Source organism: Balaenoptera ricei, chromosome 2 (assembly GCF_028023285.1).
Source record: "Balaenoptera ricei isolate mBalRic1 chromosome 2, mBalRic1.hap2, whole genome shotgun sequence".
Lineage (NCBI taxonomy): Eukaryota > Metazoa > Chordata > Mammalia > Artiodactyla > Balaenopteridae > Balaenoptera > Balaenoptera ricei.
In genome coordinates, this window is record NC_082640.1 from 112,333,484 (window position 1) to 112,360,347 (window position 26,864).

General features: G+C 52.0%; 3 protein-coding genes across 27 annotated transcripts; 1 reads left to right on the forward strand and 2 right to left on the reverse strand.

Annotated features, from left to right (window-relative positions):
- Positions 1-1,189: 1,189 nt before the first annotated feature.
- On the reverse strand, positions 1,190-9,980 carry NDRG2 (NDRG family member 2). Of its 8 annotated transcripts, none has more exons than XM_059913748.1 (17): positions 9,873-9,980; positions 8,147-8,213; positions 7,353-7,424; positions 6,965-7,006; positions 6,469-6,574; positions 6,118-6,238; positions 5,873-5,935; positions 4,881-4,941; positions 4,592-4,678; positions 4,342-4,398; positions 4,063-4,166; positions 3,548-3,592; positions 3,197-3,248; positions 2,909-2,956; positions 2,620-2,655; positions 2,415-2,466; positions 1,190-2,184 (listed from the first exon to the last, which is right to left on the reverse strand). In XM_059913748.1, the coding sequence occupies exons 3-17, from the start codon at positions 7,416-7,418 to the stop codon at positions 2,018-2,020; spliced, it is 1,107 nt and encodes a 368-aa protein (XP_059769731.1). In that variant the 5' UTR covers positions 7,419-7,424; positions 8,147-8,213; positions 9,873-9,980; the 3' UTR covers positions 1,190-2,017. The 8 variants fall into 8 exon arrangements, with proteins under 8 accessions (XP_059769731.1, XP_059769727.1, XP_059769729.1 ...); XM_059913744.1 differs by having other exon boundaries at positions 7,344-7,424; XM_059913746.1 differs by lacking the exon at positions 9,873-9,980 and adding an exon at positions 9,624-9,853 and having other exon boundaries at positions 7,344-7,424.
- TPPP2 (tubulin polymerization promoting protein family member 2) lies at positions 9,405-25,678 on the forward strand. 18 transcript variants are annotated; one of them, XR_009500869.1, is made up of 6 exons: positions 9,406-9,780; positions 14,952-15,192; positions 15,446-15,599; positions 16,399-16,536; positions 21,244-21,550; positions 25,362-25,678. XR_009500869.1 is itself a non-coding variant. In XM_059913756.1 (5 exons), exons 2-5 carry the CDS (start codon positions 15,020-15,022, stop codon positions 21,463-21,465), a joined length of 687 nt encoding a protein of 228 aa, XP_059769739.1. In that variant the 5' UTR covers positions 9,405-9,780; positions 15,014-15,019; the 3' UTR covers positions 21,466-24,247. The 18 variants fall into 18 exon arrangements, 17 of the variants coding, with proteins under 17 accessions (XP_059769739.1, XP_059769742.1, XP_059769744.1 ...); XM_059913756.1 differs by lacking the exon at positions 25,362-25,678 and having other exon boundaries at positions 9,405-9,780; positions 15,014-15,192; positions 21,244-24,247; XM_059913759.1 differs by lacking the exon at positions 25,362-25,678 and having other exon boundaries at positions 9,405-9,725; positions 15,014-15,192; positions 21,244-24,247.
- On the reverse strand, positions 17,415-18,919 carry RNASE13 (ribonuclease A family member 13 (inactive)). Its single transcript, XM_059913771.1, has one exon. The coding sequence runs from the start codon at positions 18,811-18,813 to the stop codon at positions 18,352-18,354; it is 462 nt and encodes a 153-aa protein (XP_059769754.1). The 5' UTR covers positions 18,814-18,919; the 3' UTR covers positions 17,415-18,351.
- Positions 25,679-26,864: the final 1,186 nt, after the last annotated feature.

A 26,864-nucleotide genomic window follows, 5' to 3' on the forward strand; every position in this document is an offset into this window, starting at 1 on the left:
CTTGGTTCCGCTGAGGAAACTGTAATTGCCTGTGGAGTTTCTATAAGGTAATCTGGCAAATGACCTTGTAATAGTCTATCCACAATCCTCTTGCCAATAATGCTATACGGTTCCTTCTCATTTTTACTTCATTATTTTTTTAAGTTTATTTTCATTTTTATTTATTTTTGGCTGTGTTGGGTGTTCGTTGCTGTGCACGGGCTTTCTCTAGTTGTGGCGAGCGGGGGCTACTCTTCGTTGTAGTGCACAGGCTTCTCATTGCGGTGGCTTCTCTTGTTGTGGAGCACGGGCTCTAGGCACGCGGGCTTCAGTAGTTGTGGCACGTGGGCTCAGTAGTTGTGGTTCACGGGCTCTAGAGCTCGGGCTCAGTAGTTGTGGCACACGGGCTTAGTTGCTCCGCGGCATGTGGGATCTTCCCGGACCAAGGCTCGAACCCGTGTCCCCTGCATTGGCAGGTGGATTCTTAACCACTGCACCACAAGGGAAGCCCTCATTTTTACTTCTTGTGCCCCAAGAGCCCAAGAATCAGCTTGCATCAGCCACAGACTATCTGAAGTCCTCTTGATGATTGTTCATACTTGAAAAGCTTCTCAGAGAATCACAAACATAGTCTAATTAACTCCCTGATTCAAAGGAGAGATTTCTGAGAGGAAGTCTTTTTTGCTGTGACTCTCCTGAAGGAGTCTTCCTATTGGGATCAACTATGAGCAACCCAACCCCTCTAGCAACTGCATGACATGAGGCCTGGTCTACTGATTGTATCGAACCATCTAAAATAGAATCTACGTGACCCTAGGGAGGATCCGATCCTGCTGGAAAATGAGTCACAAGATGTCCTTGAACACTTCAGTCAGCTTTCTACGCTTCCTTCTTTAAGATCACGATGTTGGTGACGTCTCTGAAATCCTGTGGCATTTCTCAATGGTCCATTCCACAGATATGAAGTATCCTAAGATCTGAGTAGCTCCTCCCACCCCAAACTTGAAAATACTATCAATATTGAGGACAATACCATTCTATTGGAATAGGGACCAGTAACTATGAGGTCACATTTTGTGGCGTGTCTATGCTATATAAGCCCTCTCCCATGGTTTTTGTCACTTTGAGAAGAGAATGTGAGAGCTGGGCAGGGAGAGGGCAGGAAAGGGGCATGAGGCAGGCATACTCAGACAAGGAAGAATAATGGAACTCGGATTCCTCTACAGTTTATTGTTACAGCAGAAGTTGTGGGAGACAGGAGGGTGCCCCCCACACATAACGCACCGTGGTCAGAGCCCCAAGGCAACCCTTCCCACCGCAATGCCAAGCCCCAAGCAGCCCTGCCCAGCTTGGCTCCCTCCCCCCTCCCACTCTAGACACACACTGTCTAGACAGCTACCAAAGTTAGAGCAGCCAATGGCCCCAGCCCCCTTCCTATTGCCCAGCTCCAATCCTTCTGTCACACTTGTTCACTGCCCACCACTTCCCATTCCAGCTTCCATTTCCACACTGAATGTTTCTGTCACATCCTGAGGACCACTAACCTACCAGCAGTTCTCCCGACACACATTCATTTAGGCCCATACCCTTCAGCAGTCTGAAGGGTTCATGAGAAGCCATATCAGCTTTGGTGAGTGTGGTGCCCCAGCCCCGAGCCCCCGACTCTTGCAACATGGCATAAGGAGGCAGAATCCGGAGGAGGCGCCACGGACAACTACAACAACCTCTTATCCCTTAGCTACAGACACCCAGAGTGGGGAGGGGGGGATACGTGCCTTCTCTGCCTTAACACCATGATGAAGGAGGGGGGTCATTTAGGGGTCTGGGTCCCTAAGAGATATTAGGACATCTCTCCCAGGAGCTGAGGGGAATCACAGGTTAGAGGTCAAGGTTAGGGTAGCCATCAAAGATCAAGTTCCTCTCCGCACACGATCTGCCCCGCTTCCCTTGCTCACTCTGGCCCAGTGCCCTACGCACCTCCCAGGTTAGTGCTGGGGGAGATGAGGGCTGGGTCCCACACCAGGGCAACAGGGGTCATTCAACAGGAGACCTCCATGGTGTGCCCTGGGGGCCCTGAAGGGAGATGCCCAGACTCGCTGCTCTGGGACACGGTGCGAGAGCGGGATCGGTTGCCATCCAGGGATGCGGCACTGGTCAGGGAGGCTGTGCGAGACCGGGACAGGCGAGTCATGCAGGACGAGGCCACTGTGGAGACAGAAGGAGAAGCAGGCAGTCAGAGAGGAGAGGGGAAGAGAGGCTGGGATGCTTGGCTGGAGACGAGAGTTACAGATGGGGCCGGGGGGTCAATGAGCTTGATTTGGCAGATGGTGGTAAATCCAGGAATTAGCCTGAAAGGGTTGCTCCCCTCAGTGCCCCTCCCTCCTCCTGTGCCAACACCCCCTGTCCTCATGACAGCCTCTGACCCACATACTCACTATAGCCCATGCCTTGCAGGAAGTACTTGAAGGCCTCGGTCAGCTTGCCTGGCTGTAAAGGTAAAACGAGGAGAGGGAGACAGGGAGGGGAGGTTAGAAGCTGAGCTAGAGCTCACGGCCGTGGCACGTTAGAGATGGGGTGTGTGGCGAAGGGTATAGTTCAGGGCCACTAATATCCCACCCCACAGATGGCAGGGGTACTCACCTGAGTCAGCTGGGGCTGACCTCCGGAGTCAGCCATCTGTTCAGGAGAGAGCCATCCAGAAAAAGTGATACACACATAAATAAAAAGCCATGCCGAGAGGTAGAAGAGGGTCTCTCTTCCCCAGGTTCCCCGCTCCAAGCCTTTAGGGTGTTTTTTATTTTTTTTTTACTCCACCCACCCACTTGCTCCCATGGAGGACCCTGGGAGCCTAGCAGCTGAATCTAGAGAGGAGCTATGGCTCTGGACAGGGGGCCAGGAGTCAGGCTGGGCGCGGGGTACGGTTACTGACCTTGAGGAAAGAAGTCTGGGTGGGGTCCAGTTTCGAGTTACATTCCACCTGGAGTAAGGAAGAGGCTGAATGAATGAGGTCACACTCCCTGTGGCCCCTCCCAACCAAGGGACCCAGGGACCCAGACCCAGTTTCTTTCTTATCAGCCCCCTACCCATTTCCTTCTTACCAGGAATCAAATTCTTACGCCCCAAAGTTGCTCTCCCTGTCCCAAACAGAGCTTGCCTCTTGGCAAGACAGCCCTCTGACTGCCACCCTCCCTCACCCACACCAAGATTCCCTACTGACCACTGCATCTTCATGGGGTGCTTGGTCTCCTACCACCAGCATCACAGGGCACCTAGAGGCATAGTGTCGGGGAGTAGGCAGTGAGCCCCTGGCACTCCTTCCCCCGTCTTTTCCCAGAAGAGCAGCTGGAAGATGTTGGCTCCAAAGAGGAAACATCCTTCTGAACCTTGCTGACCCCACTAACAGGGTTCAAAGTGGTAAGACCTAGAGGGACGTGATTTGCTAAACAGGATGGGGTTGGGGGGGCAGGTGACAAGAAAATTCCCTGGCAGAAGACTCTCCTTCTAAAGGATGGAGGCACCTAGGGAAGATCCCGGGAGAGAGGCAAAGCTTTATCCCTTAAAGTCTTACTTGAGGGTGATATCGCTTCCACGCTCAAAGTTCAGGTCTCGGCGACTGAAGAGGGTGCAAAAGAAGAGTAGGAATTTTAGGCAAGTAGTGCTATCCATCCAGATAAGCCAGCTCCCCCGTGAGGAAGTTATCTTCCTCCCCAAGATTAGAGTCAAATATTGGTGATTACAGGTGGGAACTGAAGGAGAAGGTGGCAGACAGGCCTCAAGCATGAGCCCTGTGGTCATTTGTGCCCAAGGTCCCTGGTCAGAGGGCAGTGAAGGGGATGAAGGGCACAAGGATACGAGATCATCTAACTTCTGGGAATCCAAAAATCTAAGGAAGTAACAGGAGAGAGGGGGCCGGCTCTCATAATTCTCCCCCTTGGGCCTGTCCTGCAGCTGCCCCAGCTGCCCCCAGCTGACCACCAAACCCTGCCCGCCTTGCATGGCCTACTTCCCAGTCTCCCCTCCCCTTCTCTGTGCCTCCCATGACCCCTGTTACTGCTTCTACATTTCTCTTACATGCCCACTCACTTGTTGTAGCTGTTCCAGTACAGTTCAATGTTCTCCAGGTTGGGGGCATGTGTAATGATATTTCTATACTTTTGTATCAACTCAGAATTTCCAGACAGCTCTTCCTGAAGGAAAGAAGAGGGAGAATAATTAGGGCTGGGAAGGGAAGTCAACAGTTACTGGATGCGAAGAGGCAAGCCCTCTTCCCTCCCCAGATCCTATTCCAAGTAAGGAAGTCACCCCAAGCATTCCAGTCCCTGCTGGTCCCCTCTACTTCTTCCAACTTCCACAACCACTTACCTGGCTGAAAAGATGTCCAAGGATCATCTCCGGAATGGAAGAGGTGAGGCCTGTTAGCTACGTGGAAAGGGCAGGTAAGAAAGCTCAGGACATGAGGTGGAGAAGAGACCTAGGCAAAGTGACATGGCTTCTTTCCTGCTCCATCCTCCCTCCTTGAAGCTCACAGGCCAATCAGTTATGTTGTTAGAGCCTGAATGGACCCATACGGGGGAAGCCCGCCCTAGATCTCAGCGCACAGGCCCCTCCAAACCTTGTGAGCTGCCCAATCCATCCAGCCCTTGGCATTGGGATCGATGTTGATGAGGACAAGACCCTCGACAGTATCCGGGTGGGTAAGCTGAGGGGCAGTAGAGGGAACGGAAATCAGAGGCATACATGGCCTTACCCCCTCCCCAGTGAGCTCCATCCACCCCAGGCTCCACAGGGCCTGTCTCCCCACCCTCTTACCCACGTCCTCCCCCTAAGCACACACTAATAAACAATACTCTGCCTGAGCCTTGGACCTGCCTTTCCCTCGTCTGGGGTTTTTTATTTCTTACGGCATATCGCGACAGGACGTAGGCCCCAGCTCCAACACCGACTCCAATTATCGTGGAGAAACTGTGAAAGGGAAATGTAGGTCTAATGGGTCCTGGTGTCCAAAACTTTGACTCTCCAAACTCCTCACCCTCCTTCCCAAGGCCACGGGCGCAAAGGACAGAAAGGGACCTTCCTTTGGGGGATGCTGAAAAAGAAGGTGCCAAGGAGCTAAAAATGGACACTGGTGGTCAGCGTCAGTCCCTGAAGTCCTCCCCCAGCTCCCTCTGGGAGAGTGAGTGTCTTGAAAAGAAACACCTGTTCGCCAACCAACCAGACACTGTTTCCTATGTAGCTGTTTGTCCATTCTCAACTTTCAGGAGCTAGTTCAACTTGTTCTGTTTTAGTTCCTGGTTCCTCTAGAGGAACTGGGAAGAAGGGAACTTGAAGCAAGATGTTAAAAAAAAAGATACAACTTTAGTGAACAACAGGAAGAATGGGGAGAAAGAGAGCCAAAGGGTGAACCAGAGCTGCCCAGGGCCCTGGTGCCCAGGAAAAGCCAAGCCAAGGACAGAGCACCAAGGAGGCCTTGCCCGGCTTTCTTTTCCTTCTCCCACTCCCCTCACACACACGGTGCCCAGGGCACCAGGTGTGTGTCTGGAGGAGGCAGAGGGGGTGGGAGGGAAAGACAGGTCTGTCTGGTTCCTCGGGGACTGTGTCACCCCCTCCTCTTTCTTCTCTAGCTTCTAGATCAGAGAAGCCCCTCCTCAGCCTGAGGCAGGGCCAGGCACACAGTTTCCTTTTCTTCTCCTCTATCCCTTAGGGCTACTCTGCTGACTCAAGCCAGTTTTCCACACCCACCCGCTTCCTCTCGGCAATCAGATTGGAGCATGGAGAAGGGAGGATACTTCTAGTCCAGACAGAACTCGCCCAGAAGCCGTGGACACAGGCGTTCTAAGGGCCACCTTGTGCTGGAAAGAGAACTCTGGCTTGTAGGGGTCCCCAGGCCTCTCACTTTAAGTACTGCAGGATGCAAGGGATCATGTCCGCAAGCTGGTCCAGAGATGGGTACTGATATCTGGGGAAGAAAGGAATGTTGAGGAAAACAGCAATCTGCCGTTATGGCCCCCACCTCAAGTGTCCTACTCTTCCTCTCCCAGAATCACCACTCGCCCTCCCTTCCTTCTTCCCCGGTCCAATCTTCTCCATACCTGCCACGTGCCTCACAGTCTGATGAGGAGGGAAGGAGCTAATTCTCACCCCAAAGGGAACACGGGAGCCCCCTCTTCCATTCCAGGGGCATCCACATGAACCCGCACGAAGTTCTGAATGATTTCCTGCATATCCGCAAATTGAAACAGCGGCTTGAAGCAGGATTTATCTAAAGAGAATCCCCATCACCCCAATAGTAGAGTTAGACAGGGAAAATGTCCCCAAGTCACAACCCACCCTCTTTCTTTCATGCCACAGTCAGGCTAGGAGAGAACTTTTCCTTGACATGCCACATGGCTCCCTTCCCATACTGACCCCTCCCCTCACACTGACCGGGGTTTTACCCTTCCCCGCAGCCTCTTCCCAGAAAGAAACGGGAGGGGAAGTGAAGGTCCTTACAGTTGAGTCCCACATCGTGGTAGGTGAGTATCGCTGGGCGTTTGGGTTTGGGGGTGCCATAGACAGTAAAAGTGACGGAGCCATAAGGTGTCTCCACAGAGTGAGTCTGCAGGAAAACAGGTCACCATCAGGTAGGAGTTAGGCTAAGAGGAAAAGAGGCAGGAGAGGAATCTCCACAAAAGTCAAGGAGTTGAGGGGAGAGGGGCAAAGAGAGGAGACGGGAACCAAAAAATAGAAACGGGATCGGCAAGAATTCAGTTTATGTAAAAATGACACTGCAAGATGATTTTGAGGGTGGAAAAGAATAATGAAAGATCGCAGAGCATCAGGGAACTCTGAGAAGGGAGGAGAAGGAACGAAAGAGGAGAAATGGGGACAGGAAAGGACTGGAATAGAAGGAGAGGAAGCAGAGAGGAGAGAGAGCCAGGTAGCAGCCCTTTCCTTCCTGGGGAGAGGACAGCCCCTCCTCCCACCTGCGGCTGCCCCAAGCTGTTACCTGTCCCTGGTCCAGGAGGATTCGGGCAGCTAACTCAGCCTCCTGGAGAAAGACACACACGGACAGATACACACGGAAACACACAGCCACGCAGAGTCAGATGGAGAGACAGATACAGATAAAGAAAGGTAGGTAAAGAGACCAACAGAGACCAAAGACAGAAAGAGATTGACAAAGAGACACGGAGAGGATGAAGGTTAGCGTAGTTACAGGACAGAAGCCTGGACTCTCAGTTGTGGTGTATGGGGAGAGAAACGCGGGTAGACATGGAGAAAGCAGGGGTGTGGTTAGACGGAGATCATGAATTTGGGAAGGTAAGGAGTGAGGGGGTTGCCTGAAGGTCTGGAATTCGGGCCTGGGAGTCAGAGGGTCTGATAACCTTGGCCACCTCAGGTGTCTGCCCTGGCAACAGCGGCTTCTCCTCCGTGATCTGCACCTCCTGCAGCTCCGCCATGGTGGCCTGGCAGGGTGAGGAAACACGGAGACTGGGGAGGCTGGTTCCATACCCCCGCACCTCCTCGAACAGCTGGCTTCCTCCCTCAGCCCTGGACAATAGGGCGCAGAGGGCCCCAGGAGCTGAGGACTACTCCGGGACACAGAGAGGGCCTTTCCTGCCCCCAGCTCCAGATCCAGGCAGCGGGGGAGGAGGGCTTGTGGAGGAGGGCTCAGGACACCACTTCCTTTTAGCCTGGCCATCCCCAGCACCCCTCAACACCCACACCTCCGGACCCCTCTCCCCTGTCCTGGATGGAAATACCAGGGTGGGGCAGCAGTGCAGCTCGGGTGTCCCAGGCTATACTTATGGGCCACCCCACACTCCTAGTTAGGTAGGGGGTGAAACTCATGGCTCAGTGACTGGGTACTCTAAGGATACTAAGGATGGGTAATGAGAGTTCACCGTGGACTGTGACCTTCAACTAAAGCCCCAAGGTCAGCAGCCAAAGGGAAAGGGGCTAAAAATGACCTGAGTAACATGACCAAGAGGGGGAGGGGGAAACAAGAAAAGAAGCACAAGGGACATCTGTGTCCAACTGACTCAGTGCCTCCCTTCCTCTCAAGACTCTTCCTCCTGACTGTGAATAAATTAGCATATATTCAATCTTTGAAACGGGGGCGAGGAGCAGAGCACCTGTGCAGACCAGCACAGTAAAGGGCCCCCAGCCCGGGGGTGGGGTCACTTACTGGGCTCCTATTGGCTGGATGCAGTGGGGTTAAGGGTCAGGGTTCTCACTCCTCCTGGCTCTGGGGTCTGAGAAAACAAGGCAATGAGGTGAATGACATGGGAGACAGACCCTGGGTCTTTTAGGGACAGAAAGCCTAAGCCAAGACCTGGACTACCTGGGTCACCAACCCTTGCCAGGTCACTAACTCTCCCCAATTTGTACCCCCGAGTCCAGTGAACAAGTCTTCTCTAGGCCTCAACTAGAATCAGTACAGGCTGGAGGGGTCTGCGGGGCAACACAGAGAGCAGGTATCAGTCCAGGCGGGGGGGGGGGGGGGGGGGGGGAGGGGTGGCGGGGCGGGGAGAGGAGAGAAGGAAGTGCTGATGTGGAGGAGAGAGCGTGGCTTGTATCAGAACCTATGGATTCTAGTCCGGGGTTCTGCTGCTACCAGTGCGACCTTGGCTCAGCCTGTCACTACTCTTGCCCTCAATTTCTCATTTGCAAACTACAAGTGGGGACTAGGGGATCCCCAAGATTTTTGACAGCTCTCGAGTGAGACGGGGTAGCAGAGCACGACTGTTTCTCTCCACTATTAAAAAAAAATTTTTTTTTTAAGCCTCGTGCCATCTCTTCTCTCCTCCACCCAGTCTCGGTGTGGGTCCCGCGAGTGGAGAAGGCGGGGGGGGGTGGAGCGGGGAGTGAGGGGCGGTCCCACAATCTCTTCCCAGCCTTCCCCGACGACCTGCAAAGGCCGAGCGCCGCCGGCTGGGAAGGGATGAGTAGGACAGAAGGGACTGACTGGGCCCAGCCCCCGGGACCTGTCCCTACGAGTCCCTTCGCTGCGCGTCCGCGTGGGGACTGACACGCTCGCGCGGCTGGCGCGGAGCGCCCTGGACCCCGGGCACAACCTCGCGCACGCCCCAAACACGCCCTGCAGCCCGCGGAGCCTCCGCCTTTGTGCGCGGCGGCCCAGCGGCCCTCCCGGCGGGCCCCTTCCCGCGAGCCGTCAACTCCGAGGGATCGGGATCAAACCGGCCCCGCCCCCACCCCGGCCCCGCCGGCGCCAGCCAGACCCCGCGGCCCCTCGCCCGCCCTTCCCCCTACCTGCTGCCGCCGCGGCCACTTCCACCTTCACTTGCCTTTGACTCCCCGGCCCGCCCCGGCTCAGGCTCCCCACAGACCCGCCCCCGGCCCGCCCCCGCCCGCCCACGGGCCGCCGGATCCCCGCAGATCCGCCCCAGACCCCCTGTAAACACGCCCCCCTTCCCCCCGCCCCAGGCTGCCTGCCGCTCTGGGAGGGGCTGTGCTGGGGGCCCGAAGGGAGCTCTAAGGAAAACAAACTGCTGGGTGCTTCCAGGCTCCGGCCCCGGCTACCCGCAACGGGGCGGCTGTGGGGTACGCGGGGATCCCTTAGTCCCGCGGGGGATCCCCACGCCCGCCCGCAGCACTGCCGCCACCCGTGACCTGGCTCTGCCTGTCGCACTCAGGCTCCTTACTTCACCCCCAGACTCCGAGGTGGGGACGGATAAAAGGGAGGCGAATCCAGGGCGCTGGCATCCCACGAATTTGACTCCACCCGCCCGGAAACAGAGTACTAGGTTAAGGGAGGATCGCTGCTGAGGAGGCGGGGGTCTCGCCCGCTGGGAGGGGAAGGTGTGCCTGCGCGGACTGGGCGGTGGGGGCTGGAGGTGGGAGCGTCGAGGGCGCAGGAGTTCCAGCTCCGGGGCTCCCAGGGTCCTTGGTACCTCCTCTCTCTCCGCAGTGTCCCGACGCCTGCTCTCCGGCCGCTCCCTGAGGAGTTGGAAAACAAGGCGGGGAGGGGGGACGGGGATTGCGGGGGCCGCTATAAATAGAGGGAGATCGCGGGAGGGGGGGGGGAGAGGATGGCCAACGGGGACTCCCGGGTCAAGGCCCCAAGGGGGGGCGGAGGAGGGGCCAGGGACCCCCAGGGGTTCTGACTCTTGGGTAAACAGGCGCAGGGGTGGAGTTAACTCTGTGGAGGTGGAGTGGGGGCTTGGGGAGGACGCAGTGTCCTGGGCTGGGACCCAAGAGACCCTGTGGCTTCAGTGCTAACCCCTTCTAGTCTGGCCCAGAGAAGGACGGTGAGGCCAGCTCGGCCCGGCAAAATCGCATTGCCCAGACGCTGGTTTCTCAGGCACTGCTGCGTCTCTCAGGGCCTGGCTGGGTTTGATGTCCTGGACCCCTCACTCGCCCTGCCCTCCCCCCACTTACATGCACCCTCCCTGTGCCCCTAAGAGGAATGCCACCCAGAAGGGGATCGTTATGTGGCTAAAGGGATTCAAAGCTGTCTTAGACAAAAGGACACCAGACTGAATTTCTCCCCACCTGCACCCCTTCCAGGCCCCCTCACCCGCTGAGGTCCCCACCCTATCCTCCTTCAGCCTGGCTCCCGAGTTGCCATTTCGGGGGCTAGGCACCAGGCCAGTTGGGAACAATGGCCAATGGAACTGGAGCTGCCAACTGCAACACCAGCTCAGACTGCCCCCCCAAGACCCCCAAAGTGCCTGCCCCCTCCTGCCTGGGAACTGCCCACCACCACCACCCTCACCACTCACAACCCAATCCCATCCAAGGAACATCAATGCCCCTTTCATCCCCACTTGGCAGGGTCTATTGGAAAGGAGGGCCCAAGAGGGAGGAGGTGACCCACAGTAGAACCGGTCAGGATCAAGCCCAGCTTTCAGCAGCCCCACATCTAAAGGATCTCCCTAGATTCCCCAATTTGGAGCACCCAAGTTTTCCTCCATTCCCTTCCCCCACTCCCTTCATAACTATTTACCCAGAAACTGGCACAGCAGGTGGGCACCCTGGCTCCTCTCCTAGTCCCCTCTCCCCTCTGATGTCATTTTAACACTCTCCCGGACAAGGGAAAGCCTGCTGGAATTGGGACTGTAGATAAAGATGCATAAGACAGAAGAGAGATTTCCCCAGCCTGACTGCAACTGGGGGAGAAAGAGAGCCTAGGGTGAGAGCTTCTGCCGGCAGCCTCCTCTGATGTGTCTAAAGTAGTCTTACTTGGAGTGGGGGAGGGAAGGACCTGGAGGTTCCAGCATCTAAATTCGTCTCTGGGTCAGGATGACTCAGGGGGAACCTGATAAGGGGCCGACGCAGGGGCGTAGGGCAGACAGGAGTTGGGAAATTTCCACTGGGATCTGTTTGCTTCCTAGGCTTGGGGTCTCAGCCTGCCGCAGGCAGTAATGAGGCTGCTTCTGATCTAAGATGGGGTTCCTCCTTGTCAGGGCAGGTCTCAGCCTGGCCCAGTGTCAGTGGCCCAACAAGAATACTTTCTGTCTCTAATTTTCTTCTCTTGGGCCAGAAGCAGCTTCAAACTATACCTTCCAGTAAGCCACAGTTTTTTGTTTTTTGTGTTTTTTTTTGTTTTTTTTTTTTTTTAATTTATATTTATTTTTGGCTGTGTTGGGTCTTCGTTTCTGTGCGAGGGCTTTCTCCAGTTGTGGCAAGCGGGGGCCACTCTTCATCGCGGTGCGCGGGCCTCTCCCCGTCGCGGCCTCTCCCGTTGCGGAGCACAGGCTCCAGACGCGCAGGCTCAGTAGTTGTGGCTCACGGGCTTAGTCGCTCCGCGGCATGTGGGATCTTCCCGGACCAGGGCTCGAACCCGTGTTCCCTGCATTGGCAGGCGGATTCTTAACCACTGCGCCACCAGGGAAGCCCCTAAGCCACAGTTTTAAGTACCTGCTCCATACAAGCCACTGTATAGATGGAATTCAAAGAAGTGTGATGTCTAGTCATACCCTCTCTAGAGCGTAGGATCCAGTAGTTGAGTGAAGGTATAAAGATAGAAAAAATTAAGAAGTGATGTATATATAAGTTAATTGTTTAGACAATAAGTCCTATAGCAATAGTTTCCCACCCTTTTCAAATGGGAGATCAGAGATTTCCATTTCCAAATGATGGTTTTAGAATCCCCTGATGGGGACAAACCGTGAATTCAGCAATACTTTCAAATAAATTTGTTCAGTCTTCTGATAATCGCAACATCTATGCATCTATGCACCTACATGTGCAAAGCTTATTATTTACTCAACGACCAGTCTTCTGTGTACATACAGATTGCAGAGGTCCTTGCAAGAACTCAGAAACCCTTGCCCCAGGAGGCTGCAGCCCACAGGCTAGGAACCATTATCTTAGTATAATTCAGAGGAGGAAAAGGGTTGGTTTTCTTTTAAAGCAACGAGTGCTCAAGCTGTTTCATTTTGGGCTTTTTTTATGAATTTATTTTTTACTTATTTATTTTTGGCTGCGTTGGGTCTTTGTTGCTGCGCGCGGGCTTTCTCTAGTTGTGGCGAGTGGGGGCTACTCTTTCTTGCCGTGCACGGGCTTATCATTGTGGTGGCTTCTCTTGTTGCAGAGCACGGGCTCTAGGCGTGCGGGCTTCAGTAGTTGTGGCTCGCGAACTCAATAGTTGTGGCTCACGGGCACCAGAGCACAGGCTCAGTAGTTGTGGCGCGAGGGCTTAGCTGTTCTGCGGCATGTGGGATTTTCCCAGACCAGGGCTCGAACCCGTGTCCCCTGCGATGGCAAGCAGATTCTTAACCGCTGTGCCACCAGGGAAGTCCCAGGAAAAGGGTTTTGTTCCTAGGGTAAACCCTATGAAGAGTACAACAATGGAGTACTTGAGTGGTAAGGAGGGGCATTCTATCCAGGCAGAGAGAGATCATGAAGGAAAGTTTTGGGACAGAAATACACAAGTTACTTTGATGAATTGAATAGTAGCTACTATGTGCAAGGTAATTCCCATATATTATCCCCTAATACTATGTAAGGTAAGTACTATTGTCCTCACTATACAGATGAAGAAATTAAAGCTCAGAGATGTTCAGTGACTTGCCCAAGGCCACTCAGCTAGTAGATGACTTATCTAAGACTGAAATCCCCAGATTCATTCCACTCCAAGGTTATTCTCTCTCCACTAGGCTTCAGGTAGCTTCTGAAGCATATAATGATTAGGCCATTATGGCCCCGGATGAAGAGTAATGTTGATGAAAGGTAGGTGATGTTTGGTAAGGTAGATTGGAGCCAAGTGTGAAGGTCCTTGAATGACAGGCAAAAAGGTTTGGCATTTCAGAAAGGTTTGAAGATCCATAGAGTGTTCTTGAGTAGCAGCAATGGATAAATAATTGTTCTGTGAAAATTAATCTGATGGGGGGTTTAAAAGAGATGGATTATGGGGTGGATAGGGGTGAAGCATTTGACTTAGGAAAGAGGTCGTTTAGAAGTCAGGATAATCAACTGGATATGAGATGACAGGGACTTGAATAAAGTGTGGGAGTAATAGCAATGGAAAGAAAGGAGTGGATTTGTAAGACAAGGGAAATTATAGGAATTGCTGACTGATTAGATGGGAAGGAGAGGAAAGTCACCAACCTAGTTGCTCTCTTTTAGGGGCCCTGAAGTTCATTCATCTGTATCGTTTCTAGCCAGAGAAAAGGCCAAAGAGAAACCCCTTCTGAAAGAAGAAACAACACATTTAGAAAAAACTGAATAAAATTATAGCTTTACTTTTAAAAAAAAGGGGCGGGGGGGTGGAATTCACTGGCGGTCCAGTGGTTACTCAGTGCCTTCACTGCCCGGGCCAGGTTCAATCCCTGGTCCGGGAACTAAGTTCCCACAAGCCACACGGTGCAGCCCCAAACAACAAACAAACAAACAAACAAAGAAAATCCTTGACCTGCACAGAAAATTATCTAGAGTCTGAGGCTCAACCTCACCCTGACCCACCCAGATGTGCGACCCTCCAAGGCCCATGCTCTTTCCACATGGGGCCCAACTTTGGAAGCCATTTAAAGCTCCTATTACACCTGGTCTGCCAAAGCCAGTGGGATTTTCCATGTTGGTTATGAACCTGGGCCTGGAGACTAGAAAAAAGGACAATGTTGGACTGATGTCAACCTGTTTCCATTAACTCCTTCCCTGAGCTCTCCTCACCTTTTTTTTTTTAATTTTATTTATTTATTTATTTATTTGTGGCTGTGTTAAGTCTTCGTTTCTGTGCGAGGGCTTTCTCTAGTTGCGGCAAGTGGGGGCCACTCTTCATCACGGTGCACGGGCCTCTCACTATCGCGGCCCCTCTTGTTGCGGAGCACAGGCTCCAGACGCACAGGCTCAGTAATTGTGGCTCACGGGCCTAGTTGCTCCGCAGCATGTGGGATCCTCCCAGACCAGGGCTAGAACCCGTGTCCCCTGCATTGGCAGGCAGATTCTCAACCACTGCGCCACCAGGGAAGCCCTCTCCTCAGCTTTTGTTGAGGGACAGAGCATAAGGCAATTTGATAAAGACCCAGAAGACTGGGTCAAGCAGGGCTGAAACCATGAGGGAAGCTTGATCACCTGCAGAGATCAGGAGGTTGGCAACATGCTCAAAGCAGCGTGCAAGGTAGGGACCTAAGGACCCCACCCCCAAAGATTAAGGCTGTAACAAGGGCTGAAAATGATGTCACATAAACACTGCTGAGGTCATAGAAGCTTCCCTCTTCTCCCCAGTCTTCCCACTGCCACACAGTCTCACCAGCCAGCTGGCTCCCACAGATCTGCACACACTTACTTACAAAGGCTGGGAAGGGTCAGACACCATCTGGGTACTCTCAGGTACACAGAAGTGATGGGGCAGTGGGTGGTGGTGGTGATTATTCAGTATGTAGGATCCACACTAGTATCCCTCGTACTGGGAACAGTAGGTCAGATGGGAATCAGAGGGAAGGGGGGAGAGAGGGAGAGGGAAAAGGGGGTTTGTTCCTGTTGCTGATTCTGATTTTACTTTAACCTTCATCATTATTACTCCTCAGTCCTCCCTTCCCCTCCTCCCTCACCCGCAAGTCTCCCCCATACTGTCCTCCCCCATCTCCAGTTGACCATGGCATCAGAAGCAGAAAGAACATTCCAGCGGTTTGCTGTCTTTGGAGAATCGTCAAGCAGTGGCACTGAAATGAACAACAAGAACTTCTCCAAGCTGTGCAAAGACTGTGGCATAATGGATGACAAGACGGTCACCTCCACTGACGTGGACATCGTGTTCAGCAAAGTCAAGTAAGAGACCAGAGACGGGGGGGGGGGGGGGGTGGTGAGTAGAACTAACAAGGTGGTGGGATGTGGGAGGGTTTCTGTGGTGGAACATTTGTAATGTGTCTCCTGAGCACCTGCTGGGTGCCTGGCACTGTGCTAGTCCCTGTCGTCAAGGCGCTCAGTGTGTAGAGGCCCTGTCTGAGTAAGGGGAGGGTTAGACCTTGGAAGGTGATGAGTTCATGTTCCTGAGTTCCTGGATTTCTGTCTGACTGATCAGGGCCAAGAATGCCCGAACCATCACTTTCCAACAGTTCCAGGAAGCAATGAAAGAACTGGGCCAGAAGCAGTTCAAGGGGAAAAGCCCAGATGAAGCCCTGGAGAACATTTATAGACTCATGGAAGGCAAAGACCCAGCTACCACCGGTGTTACTGTGAGTGAGTCTTCATTCCTGACCCCTGACCCTACTTCCCTGAGTCCCTGCTGCTCCTGTGTCCCTTCCTCCATGCCGATGTCCCTAACCCCTGCCAATAGCAGCACTGCAGGGAGACAGGGCGGAGGCCTCTGGGCACTGTTGGTATTGAAACAGACTTTAGAGATCATCCAGTCATTTCAGAGGTGAGGAAACTGTGAGAGGAAATGACTTACCCAAGGTCCACAGCTATGTTAATAGTAAAACTTAGACTCATTCCCAAGCGTCCAGGATCTGGGCCAGGCAACTAGGGCCTGCTGGCTTTTGGGGGACACTGAGCGCGGACGACTTGGTACCTGGGCCTCTCTCCTCTTCCCGCTCTTATGTAAGGTGAAATATCTGACTTCCTCCCTCTCACCCGCCCTCTGTTCCCTACTTGTCCCCTCTCTACTAAAAGCTCTTCCTATTCTAGGTTTCAAATAGGGCCTTCCCAACAGGACAGACTTTGTGTTTTAGGTCTGGGGTTGAAGTCCTCTGGCTGCAGCCTAGTCAAAATAGCTCCTCTGGAAGCAGAAAAATACACACGCACACACACCCCCCCACTCATTCCCATACACCAGATTTCTTCCTCACAAGTGGATGGTTCTTATTATAGTTCCTGCCTACAGCTGCACCTGGGCCCTAAGCAAGCAGCACCATGCCAAGGGTTGAACAAGAGCTCTGAGAACTAGTCGAACTACTAGAAGGCCATCTCTAGAGAAGGGGCGTGATGGTGGAGGGGAAGGGAGAGGGCTCAGACGCCTCATCCTCTGGCTTGCAGAAAGCAATGACGGTGGGAGGGGTGAGCCGGCTGACGGACACCAGCAAGTACACGGGCACCCACAAGGAGCGCTTTGACCAGAGTGGCAAGGGTAAAGGCATCGCGGGACGGGAGGACATGACTGACAACTCAGGCTACGTGAGTGGCTACAAGGGTGCTGGCACCTATGATAAGAAGGGCAGCAACTAGGGGGTAGCCTCAACTTAGCCTGCCGGCCCTCGACCCTGCATCTTTAACACCGGGGAGCTTGGGGGCCAATAAACATCTGTGTGTGCAGCAGCTCATGGGCTCTGTCTTCCACCAGGGTGAGGGAAGAGGGGCCCCTTGGTGCAGAGACGGAGAGAGGAGCCGAGAAACCCAAGGATGGGGGTTCTCAGCACCACACCCTTTACTCTACTTGGCCTCCCCGCCATTAGGTAGCAACGCCTTCAACAGCTGCTTCTAAGAACACGGCTGAGGAATATATTTGGAGATAAGAGAGAAGCTAGATGTGGAGGCAAAAGTATTTGCTACTTGTGTTCACATAATACTGATATCCATCCCTTTCGACCTGCCAAAGGGGAGTAGAAATTCCTGATTTGAGCTAGTAGGACCCAGATATTAGCAACTAGACCCTTCCCGGTCCCTCCACCTTCCTCATCTGTTGCAATCCATGTTTTGTTGAGGAGAAATAGAAACCAGAGAGGGTGGGCCAAAGATCTACTTAGCCTAACTGCTGTTAATGAGTTTATTCTAGAGCTGACGGGGAGGGAGAATCCATTTTCAACACCCAGCCTGGAACTGAGTTTTACCCCACCCCACCTCCATCATGGTAGACATGGAATGGAAGATCCTACTGACTGCCAAGGGTAGCCCAGTAAGATGGCCAGAGGTGGGTGGCCTCCAGGACTCTGAGAGTAGGAGTTCTGGTGCACTGAGGAAAAAGGAATGAAATCAGAACTAATTCAGATGTGTTTTTTTATCTTTTTATTTTGCAGTGATTCACAGGCAGATGCAAAAAGTACAGAGAGGTCCCATGTACCCTTCACCCAGTTTCATCCAATGGTTATATCTTACATAATTCAGATATGGTTTTAAAACCTTCTGTGACTACAGCTGAGCCCACTTCACCCCTTCCTTGTCAGAGGCAGATTCTGGAGTTTGGGGGATGTTAGGAGGAGGTTGGGAAGTAAAAGGATGCAGGAATCTGGGGGGAATAGGTCAGAGAAGATAACTTGGAACTCCAGTGAGCCAAGCTGAGACGGATGGAAGGAAAAGAGGTCAGAGAAGAATAAAGGGTGACTAAAGAGGTTGGGTGTGTAGGGGAGAAACTGCACTGGGCTCCATGGTGGAAGGAGGATGGAAAGGACAGGTTACATGAAGAGGAAATCAGTGATTCCATAGAGAGGAGCAGACTGAGAGCTTGGGAGAGGGGGCGTGGCCTGGAGAAATGAAGCTACTATGAGTCTAAGACTCTCAGGGAGGTCCCTATAGCTAGAGATACCTACCATGTGGGTGAGTGAGTAGAGGGAATCATAAGGGAAATGGGGAAGACTGAGAAGGGAAGGGTGGCAGGGATGGGGATTTGAGACTCGGAACTGGTACCATGGTGTGAGCTGAGGCTCTGGGCCTCCAGCCACGATACAGGATCTGGCCCAGTAGATGAACAGTCACTACCAACTGGACACAGTCAGCTTCTTGGGTGGGCGAAACTGTCTGTGGGAGAGGGAGGATGTGGCAGGAGTGATGGGGGGAGATAAACAAGTTAGAAAGAGCCTAGAAGACAGTACAACTTTGCATGGTGACCAAAGCTCTGGACATATTTCCTATCTCCCTGGTCTCTTGGGAGGGGATCCTGCCTACCTTTGAAGCCAGGAAGGAAGCCTTGTACCAGGGATCAGAGCTTCAGGAGTGGGGACAGGCTGGTCCGTAGCAGCAGTAGGGGGGCTGGTTCAGACTTAACACCTCCCATCCCTAGTAGAGGCCAATGATATCTATCGGTTCAGCATCATACTTTTGGGAGCAGAGCAGATACAGCCTTTGGTTGGTTAGGGTGCTGGTGTAGTGGCAGCTGGTGGGTGGCTGCTTGGAGCTCAGGGAGCAGATTGTGAGGGGGAAGGAGTCCTGGGTGACTGTACAATATTCATTGTAATTCTCACAGAAGCTCTCACTGTACTTGCAGAACTTCTTGATGACTGTCCACGGGGCATGTAAGACATAATGGATCTTTGGGCAATACCAGCTTTGTTGTCTGCCCCGTACATAGGACATCAGACCATTACAGTAGCCCCGGAAACCCTTTGCGTAGTTAACCTTGGGATAGTCGATATGTAAGGTACGGAAGTTCTTGATGGCAAGCTGTAGCTGGATGTTTTCGACCAAAGCTGGCCCTAGAACAAGCTGGAGGAACAGGAGCTGGACCACAGGTGGTGCCATTCTTCCTGCTGGCAGAGTTAAGGTGGTTGGAAGCAGAGGTGGGTCTCGAGTGGCTGTCCGCCCCTTCCCAGAGCTTCCAGTGTGCCCCCAGCCTTCCCCATGTGCCTTCCCCTATGCCCTCAAAGCCGGACTGTCCTTCAGAGATCATCTGGCCCAAGTCCTCATGCCTCAGAGAGAGGAGACGTTTGCCCAAGGTCACCCATCTGGTCAGCCACCTCTAGCTTGGTCTACCTTAGGGTCTCAGCCTCACCCAGTCCGGGAGCTGTAACACTTACGAAATACGAGGTCCAACTGGTCCTTGGGTGAGAGATGCTTCCCCTCTATCCCTGGCCCAGTTAATCCTTCTGGTAAAAATGCAGAGGGTCCAGAAGGGACAGGCTCAGCTACACTTCTCTGACTGAAGTGGAAGGACAGGAGCTGGAGGGCAGCAGGGCAGGGGTGGGATTCTTCCTTCCTGAGGCCAAGGACAGCCCAAAGGTAAGAAGAGGCTAGAAAGGTTTCTGGATGAAGACCAGTCTGGGAGGAAGGAGTGTCCCCTGGGTTTGAGGAGCCCCTGTGCTGAGGGGGGTGGATGAGGGGGAGGAAAGAGACATTGCTTTCTGGTCTCCTCCTCTCTGGTGTCATCAGAACATTTAGTTCCAGCCTCCTTGCGAGAAGTCCCGAAGTTCTTGGGTTTCCTTTGATGTCTTCTCTGGTTCATAGGCCATGCTCCTGTGGAAAGGTGACAAGGAAAGCACCGTCATGTTCTTGAGGAACAAGGTGCTGCTTATTCCTGACCCTCAGAGAACAGAGGGTTTTCCGCTCTCTCATCCCACTCACTGGATCCCCGGAGGCCACGTACGCAAGGGCCTCCCGCCCGAGTGCTGGCCTGAGAATCAAAGACCTCGGTGTGGACCCCCCCCACCATCCCCACCATCAACTTCACTCCAATCGTGATCACACGGACACTCTCACCTGTAACCTCAGGCCCTCTCAGAGTCACAGCACTCCTGGAAATCTATGCATGCTGACCCCGAAGCCTCAAATTTGTCAGGTGGGATTAGACAGCATAGCCTGGACTTGAGGGGGTGTGGACCGCCTGTGTCCAGCAGATCAGATTCTTGCTGTAGTTTGTCATGTTGGAAAAAAGGGCCAGTCTCCTAACTCTTTTTCATCAACACCTGCCCCTTCATCAGAACCAAAGAGCTAGCTCCCTAGAGCCTGCCAGCCACCGTCCTTGATGCCCACAGGCCTCTCAGCCCTGCCTCCACGCACCTGTTGTCCAGGTTGTGGGCTTAGGACAGCTTACCATTGTCTCCCTGGAGAGCGGGAGAAGGGAGTCAGAACAGAGAAGCCTGAGTGTCCCGAGGCCAGTGTGTAGTTCAGGAAGGGTGGGGGGCGCATGAGAGAGACGCATGGGTGTTCCTCGTTCACAGCCCCCTTGAACTTGCTCTTTCTGGCAGCACAAAGCAGAGTCCAGAACTGAACCCATCCTTCGCCAACTCGCTTACCCTCCTGCCTAGTCCCTTTCCTCAGTTACTTATGCAAGAAGGCTGAGAGTGGTCCTCGACCCCGCCCTCTCCTTAATCCCACCTGTTAGGAGGCGGTACAGCATGGTGGTTAAGAGCAAAGCTTTTGAGTAAAACAGACCAGGAATTGCATCCTGGCTCTACTGCTTCCAGGCTGTACACCATCAGTCTAAGTTCACTAAACCAGTGTAAGCTTCAGTTTCTTCATCAGTTAATGAGGATAACATTCTGTACCTCATGGCAGTCTTAGGATTCGTTAAGATTTATATCAAGAGCTCTTAGCCCAGGGCCTGGCACATGGTGAGTACTCAATCCGAGCATGAGTCCATCAGTCACGCAGCTCCGACAACCTTTTTTTTTTATTAATTCTTTTTTTTTTAAATTAATTTATTTATTTTTGGCTGCATTGGGTCTTCGTTGCTGCGCACGGACTTTCTCTAGTTGTGGCGAGCAGGGGCTACTCTTCATTGCAGTGCACGGGCTTCTCATTGTGGTGGCTTCACTTGTTGCAGAGCACAGGCTCTAGGCACGCGGGCTTCAGTAGTTGTGGCACACGGCTCAGTAGTTGTGGCTCGCGGGCTCTAGAGCACAGGCTCATTAGTTGTGGCGCACAGGCTTAGTTGCTCCGTGGCATGTGGGATCTTCCCGGACCAGGGCCTGAACCCGTGTCCCCTTCATTGGCAGGCGGATTCTTAACCACTGTGCCACCAGGGAAGCCCTAATTAATTCTTTAAAATTATTTATTTATTTATTTGTTTGTTTGGCTGCACCAGGTCTTAGTTGCGGTGTATGCGATCTTCGTTGTGGCATGCGGCTCTTAGTTGTGGCTTGCAGGATCTAGTTCCCTGACCAGGGATTGAACCTATGCCCGCTGCATTGGGAGCGTGGAGTCTCTTCCATTCCTATTTCTTCCCCTGCTCAGGCTTTCCCCTCTCCAGGACGCCACACGCTCTCCAACTCCAGGAGGACTCTACACCTCACAGGACAGAAGACCTCCATGATCTGGCCGCCACCGTGTCTCCAACTGCATCTCCATCTCTGCCTGCTTCCCCCATTGGTGCCCACCCCGCCTCTCGCTCACGTTATCTCCTCTACCCAGCATGCTGCTCTCTCCTCCCGCTCTCACCCCCGTCAGTTCCGCTGAGCCAGCTCATGTGAAGATCAGCCCGGATGTCCTGTTTAAGAAGCGTCTGCTTGGAGCACCTCCCCAGGGAAGTGTGCACAGCCAAGTGAGTGAGGATAAAGCCCACATAGGCAGGTGGCTCATCTGTATCCTTCAGGCTGGTGTATCAGCCAACACCCAGTGGGAATCCATGCAGGGTGGGGCCAGAGCCTGGCTGACTCAGGTCTTTGTTTTGAGGAAACTAGCACTTTGTGGCCCCAGCCTCAGCGTGTGCCACCTCTTCCTTATTTGCTCAAGGCTGCAGCTTCCCTTGGAAGAGAAAGGGGCTTTTCATGCCTCTTGGTCGTCTTCTTTCTTCATTCCTACCCACCCACCACCGCTCACCTCTGCACACAGTGTTACAGAGATGGAACAGCACATAGTAGAGGAAAGAGTTTAGGCCTTGATCTCAGATAACCTACTGAGCTTCTGTTTCCTCTTCTATAAAATGAAAGTCTTCCTTACCTCATGAGGCTGCAAGAATAAAATGAGATGGTCAATATGGAGGTGACTTTTAGCCATTAAACAATATATAAATGGATAACTGGATACGGTCTCCTAGGTCTTATACCAACTCACTTTTTTCCCCAACTCACTTAACATCTGCAAAGCCTTCTGCCTTTTTTTTTTTTTAATGTATTTATTTTATTTATTTATTTTTGGCTGCGTTGGGTCTTTGTTGCTGTGCGCGGGCTTTCTCTGGTTGTGGCGAGCGGGGAATATCCTTCCTTGCGGTGTGCAGGCTTCTCGTTGCGGTGGCTTCTCTTATTGCAGAGCACGGGCTCTAGGCGCATGGGCTTCAGTAGTTGTGGCACGTGGGCTCAGTAGTTGTGGCTCGTGGGCTCTAGAGTGCAGGCTCAGTAGTTGTGGTTCATGGGCTTAGTTGCTCCGCGGCATGTGGGATCTTCCCGGACCAGGGCTCAAACCAGTGTCCCCTGCGTCGGCAGGTGGATTCTTAACCACTGTGCCACCAGGGAAGCCCTGCAAAGTCTTATATTCCCCAAATGAGCCAAGTGACCTCCCCACATCTCCACTCTGCCAATCTAGAGCCCTATTTAACACCTGACTTAAATTCATCTTCACCAAGATTTCTATTAGTCATGCCCCACGTTGATTACTTTTAAATACTTTAAATTGTTGAATACTAAGAAAATAGAAAGGTAAATAAGACAGTTCCAGTCCAGATTAAATTTACAATTCAGTAGGAACAACACACGTATGAACATATGTTAAAAAGGCATGAACACGGGACCAGGAAAAGTGCTGAGTGTGCGATGGGCCTTCACGTTCCTACCTACAGTCCTACTGGTCTGGTCTTTAAAATCCTATCCCAGAGGAGCTGATCCATAAGATTGCTTCATCCATTCTGACAAAGCCTGAGATTTGTGGAATTGTTACCCCATTACACTGGACTTTATATATGCAAGAATCGTCCTAGAGATGAAGAAACTAAGTTTTAGAGAGGGATAGTAGCTTGCTTGAGGTCATATGTCTAATTCAGTAGTTCTCAATGGGGAGCAATTGGATCACATCTGGAGACTTTTTTTGGTTGTCACAACTGGGAGGTGCTACTGGCATCTAGTGGGTAGAGGCCAGAGATGCTACTAAACATCCTACATTGCACAAGACAGCTCCCACAGCAAAGAAGTATCTAGACAAAAATGTAGATTGTGCTGAGGTTGAGAAATTCTGGTCTAATGAGAGAATCAGATTTCCTAACAAAAGCAGACTTATTTATACTTTATATATTGAAAAGGATTGGTAAATATCCAAGACTTAGAAATATTTTTGTTAGACTTTGCTTGTGATGGTGCTGGTTCTTCTACCAGCAAAAGGATTATTGATAGTTCATCATTGAAACAACTTTTCGTTATTTTTCCCGTAAAAGTGACTTTCTGCATAGAGCCATCTACACATTCTTTCCCTCCTCCCCTCCCCAATGGTAGGATTTCTAGAACCACTGGCTAGAGTGACAAGTGCAGGGGTGATTCCCTATGATTGAGGGGGAGCCCCAAGATTTTGCCCCAAGTGAGCTCACTACAATCTCAGTGGCATCACTTTTGCCCTGTCCAACTCATATTGTTCAAATAGCAAACCGTGTCCTGGGTTGTCCTTGAACCCAAAGGATTGCTTCAGCCATTTCAACCTTCTTGTCATAGGTTCACCTCCTCCCCAGGGTGAAAGTTCAGGAGCTGCCTTGTCAGTTCCTCAGCTGGGACTGGGATGATTCAGGTGATACCACCTGGGACTGGGATCATTCAAGGGCTGAATGAATGCCTTCTAATGTAGAATTTGAATCATTTAGGGTCCCTTATTTGCAAGGCACTATGCTACATCCTGTGGGAGGTACAGAAGTAGTATAACAGATGGTCCTTGTCTTCTGGGAATTGACAGTCTAAACTGGAGGAAAGCAATAAATATATATGAAGAAATAACCAATGACTCAAGGCAGAAAATTATACATCTTGAAGATAGTAAATGTTGTAGGAATTTAGAGGTGAGAGAGATCCCTCTGAATTAGGAGGGTCAGAGAAAGTTTTCTGGGGAGAGAGGGAGTCACCTGGGACCTCGGGGTGAGTCTCAAGGAACAGTTGAGTTAAGTGGAGATAAAGAGAATTATGAAAGGTATGTTTGAGGAAAGAGAGAAAACCAGCCTGGCTGGGTTGAGGCAATCAGTGGGAGAAAAGTCAGAGATAAAGTTAGAAAGACGGGTTTGCCAGATTACGGCAGACCTTGAATATCAGGCTAAGGAATTTATATTTTATTCTATAGATAAATGAGGAACTGGCAATGGCTTATGAGACAGAGTGACCTGGTGAGGCCTCTCAACCCCAGACCGGGTCCTCCACTCCTACATCCTGGCTTGTCTAAAGGCATTGGTCTGGGAGCCAAAGATTCCAACCTTCTGTCCCTGCTGCCTCCTCCAGATCCACAGCTGTTCCAGGAAAGGTCATGAGAATTCAAAGACCTAAAGTGAATCCCACATCTGACCCCGACTTGCTGTTTTTTTCACTTTCCCCGTCTACAAAAATGAGTCCACTACCTTTATTTATCCTGGGATAACAGAACTTGGATCTGCTCCTGCTTGGAGGGAAACTCTCACGGGCTTTCCATCGGTATCCAGAGGCTGTGTGGAACTCCGGAAGAGAGAGAGGCTGGCCTCTGAAGGGTGGGCACCAATCCAGGCTTGGCCCTCCTCTCTCCCAGCCCCCCACACCCCCTCCCAGTGCAGGCTAGAGGAAGTAGCAGCTGTGGTCCTGTGGGGAAGACAGGCAGAGGTGCACCTGGCACTATTGGCATTTTCACAACACCCACCCGAACAACTTTAAACACACACACACACACACACACACACACACACACACACAGAGCAGCAGCCTGGGGAGAGGTTAGGCCAAGAGCAGTGACTATGCCGCTAGAAGGAGAAGGAGGCGGGGGAGCTACCTCACATCCCTGGATAGAGGCTGCCACGTGAGGGGCCTTCTTCCCTCCCATCTTCTCTCCCACCATTTTGTCTTCTGCTCTCCCTTCTTTAATTTTTCTCTTCTCTCTTCTGCCAGACTCCCTGCCCAGTCCTTGGCCTGATGCCTGACTCCTTTTGTTCTCCCTAACCCTGTTCCCCTTCCTCCATCCTTTCCTCTCACCCTATGAATGTAGTGAAGGAAACATGGCAAAATTATCCTACCGAGTGCAAAGTGAAACGGATCTTGGAAGCTGGATAGTTTCGGCGAAAAAAGTAAACAAAATCACCTGCCTTATCCAAATAATGGAGGTGAAATAAGGGTTTCAGCTTGAACTGTGCAAATAGTAGGTTCGACTTTTCAGTTTTCACACGCAAACCTAACCCTTTACTCCCTCTTCCCTTTGAACTGGGACAGCACGGCTGTGTTTACTTTCACAGAGCGCTAAGGAAGCCTTCTGGAGAACCCCACGTGATGAAGTTAAAGGGCAAACTGGGATAATTATAATGACAGGAAAATACAAGAGCAGAGAGCAGTGCAAGCCATGGTTTGGAAACATCTCACCCTAGAATAATGAGAAGTGAGGAGGAGTCCGGGCAGGCGAGGAATCCAAATGAGCTCCTGGCCTCCCACCCCCTCCTCTGACCCCAGCCTCCGGTCCAGGGCTGGCCTGATCCACATTCTGTCCACAGTCTGCTTTAAACCATGGATTTTACCTCCAAACATTTGCATTTCTACAGCAGCAGAAGCATAATTCTCTACCCAGAAGTTCCAACTACAAAGATTCAGGCACCTGAACAAAGCAGTGAATGCTGCTGCCCAGCCAAGGCCTCACAGAGGGGGAACCGGAGGAGCAAGAGGCCTGGGGGAACTGGCTCCCGCTTCTCTGCTGCCACCTAGTGGTGTTTCTCCCTCCAGCACCATTTTTTATTCCAAAGATACTTCATCCTGACCCACAGCTATGCTCTCTATCTGCTAAAATGATGTCCCCTGACCTCAAAACAAACACCCATCTTCCTGACTCAAAATCCTAACTTCTGGACCAGAACACAAACTGTATGACCCACATGGTTTGCGTGGGCCTTTCTGCAGTCACATCCACACAACAGCCAGGGGATTTTTAAACAGATAGGGCTTTTACTCCTCTGCTACTTTTTTTCTTTTTTTTTTTTCTTTTGGCCATGCCGCACGGCTTGTGGGATCTTGCAGGATCCCAGTTCCCCAACCAGGGATTGAACCCGGGCCATGGCAGTGAAAGCCTGGAATCCTAACCACTAGACCACCAGGGAGCTCCCTTTATTCCTCTGCTTAGAACCCTCCTAGGGCTCCCCACTGTGTGCACAGCAAAACTCCTAATGGTCTCTGAGGCGTCCCGTGATCTGGCCTCTGGTCCCTCTCTGACCCCATCACTCATCCGCTCCAGCCACACTGGACTCCTCACTGTTCCTCCAACTCCCCAGGCATCCATCTGCTTTAGGGCCTTTACAGTGCTGTCCTCTATGCTTGGAGCATTCTTCCCCAGACAAGCATAAGTTCACTCTCACCTTGAAATCTTTGTCCCAGAGTCACCTACTTCAATGACCCTATTTAAAAATCACTGCCTGAACACTCTTTGACATAAATCGCAGCAAGATCTTTTTTACCCAACTCCTAGAGTAATGAAAATAAAAACAAAAATAAACAAATGGGACCTAATGAAACTTAAAAGCTTTTGCACAGCAAAGGAAACCATAAACAAGACGAAAAAATCCTCAGAATGGGAGAAAATATTTGCAAATGAAGCAACTGACCAGGGACTAATCTCCAAAATATACAAACAGCTCATGCAGCTCAATATCAAAAAAACAAACAACCCAATCAAAAACTGGGAGGAAGACCTAAATAGACATTTCTCCAAAGAAGACATACAGATGGCCAACA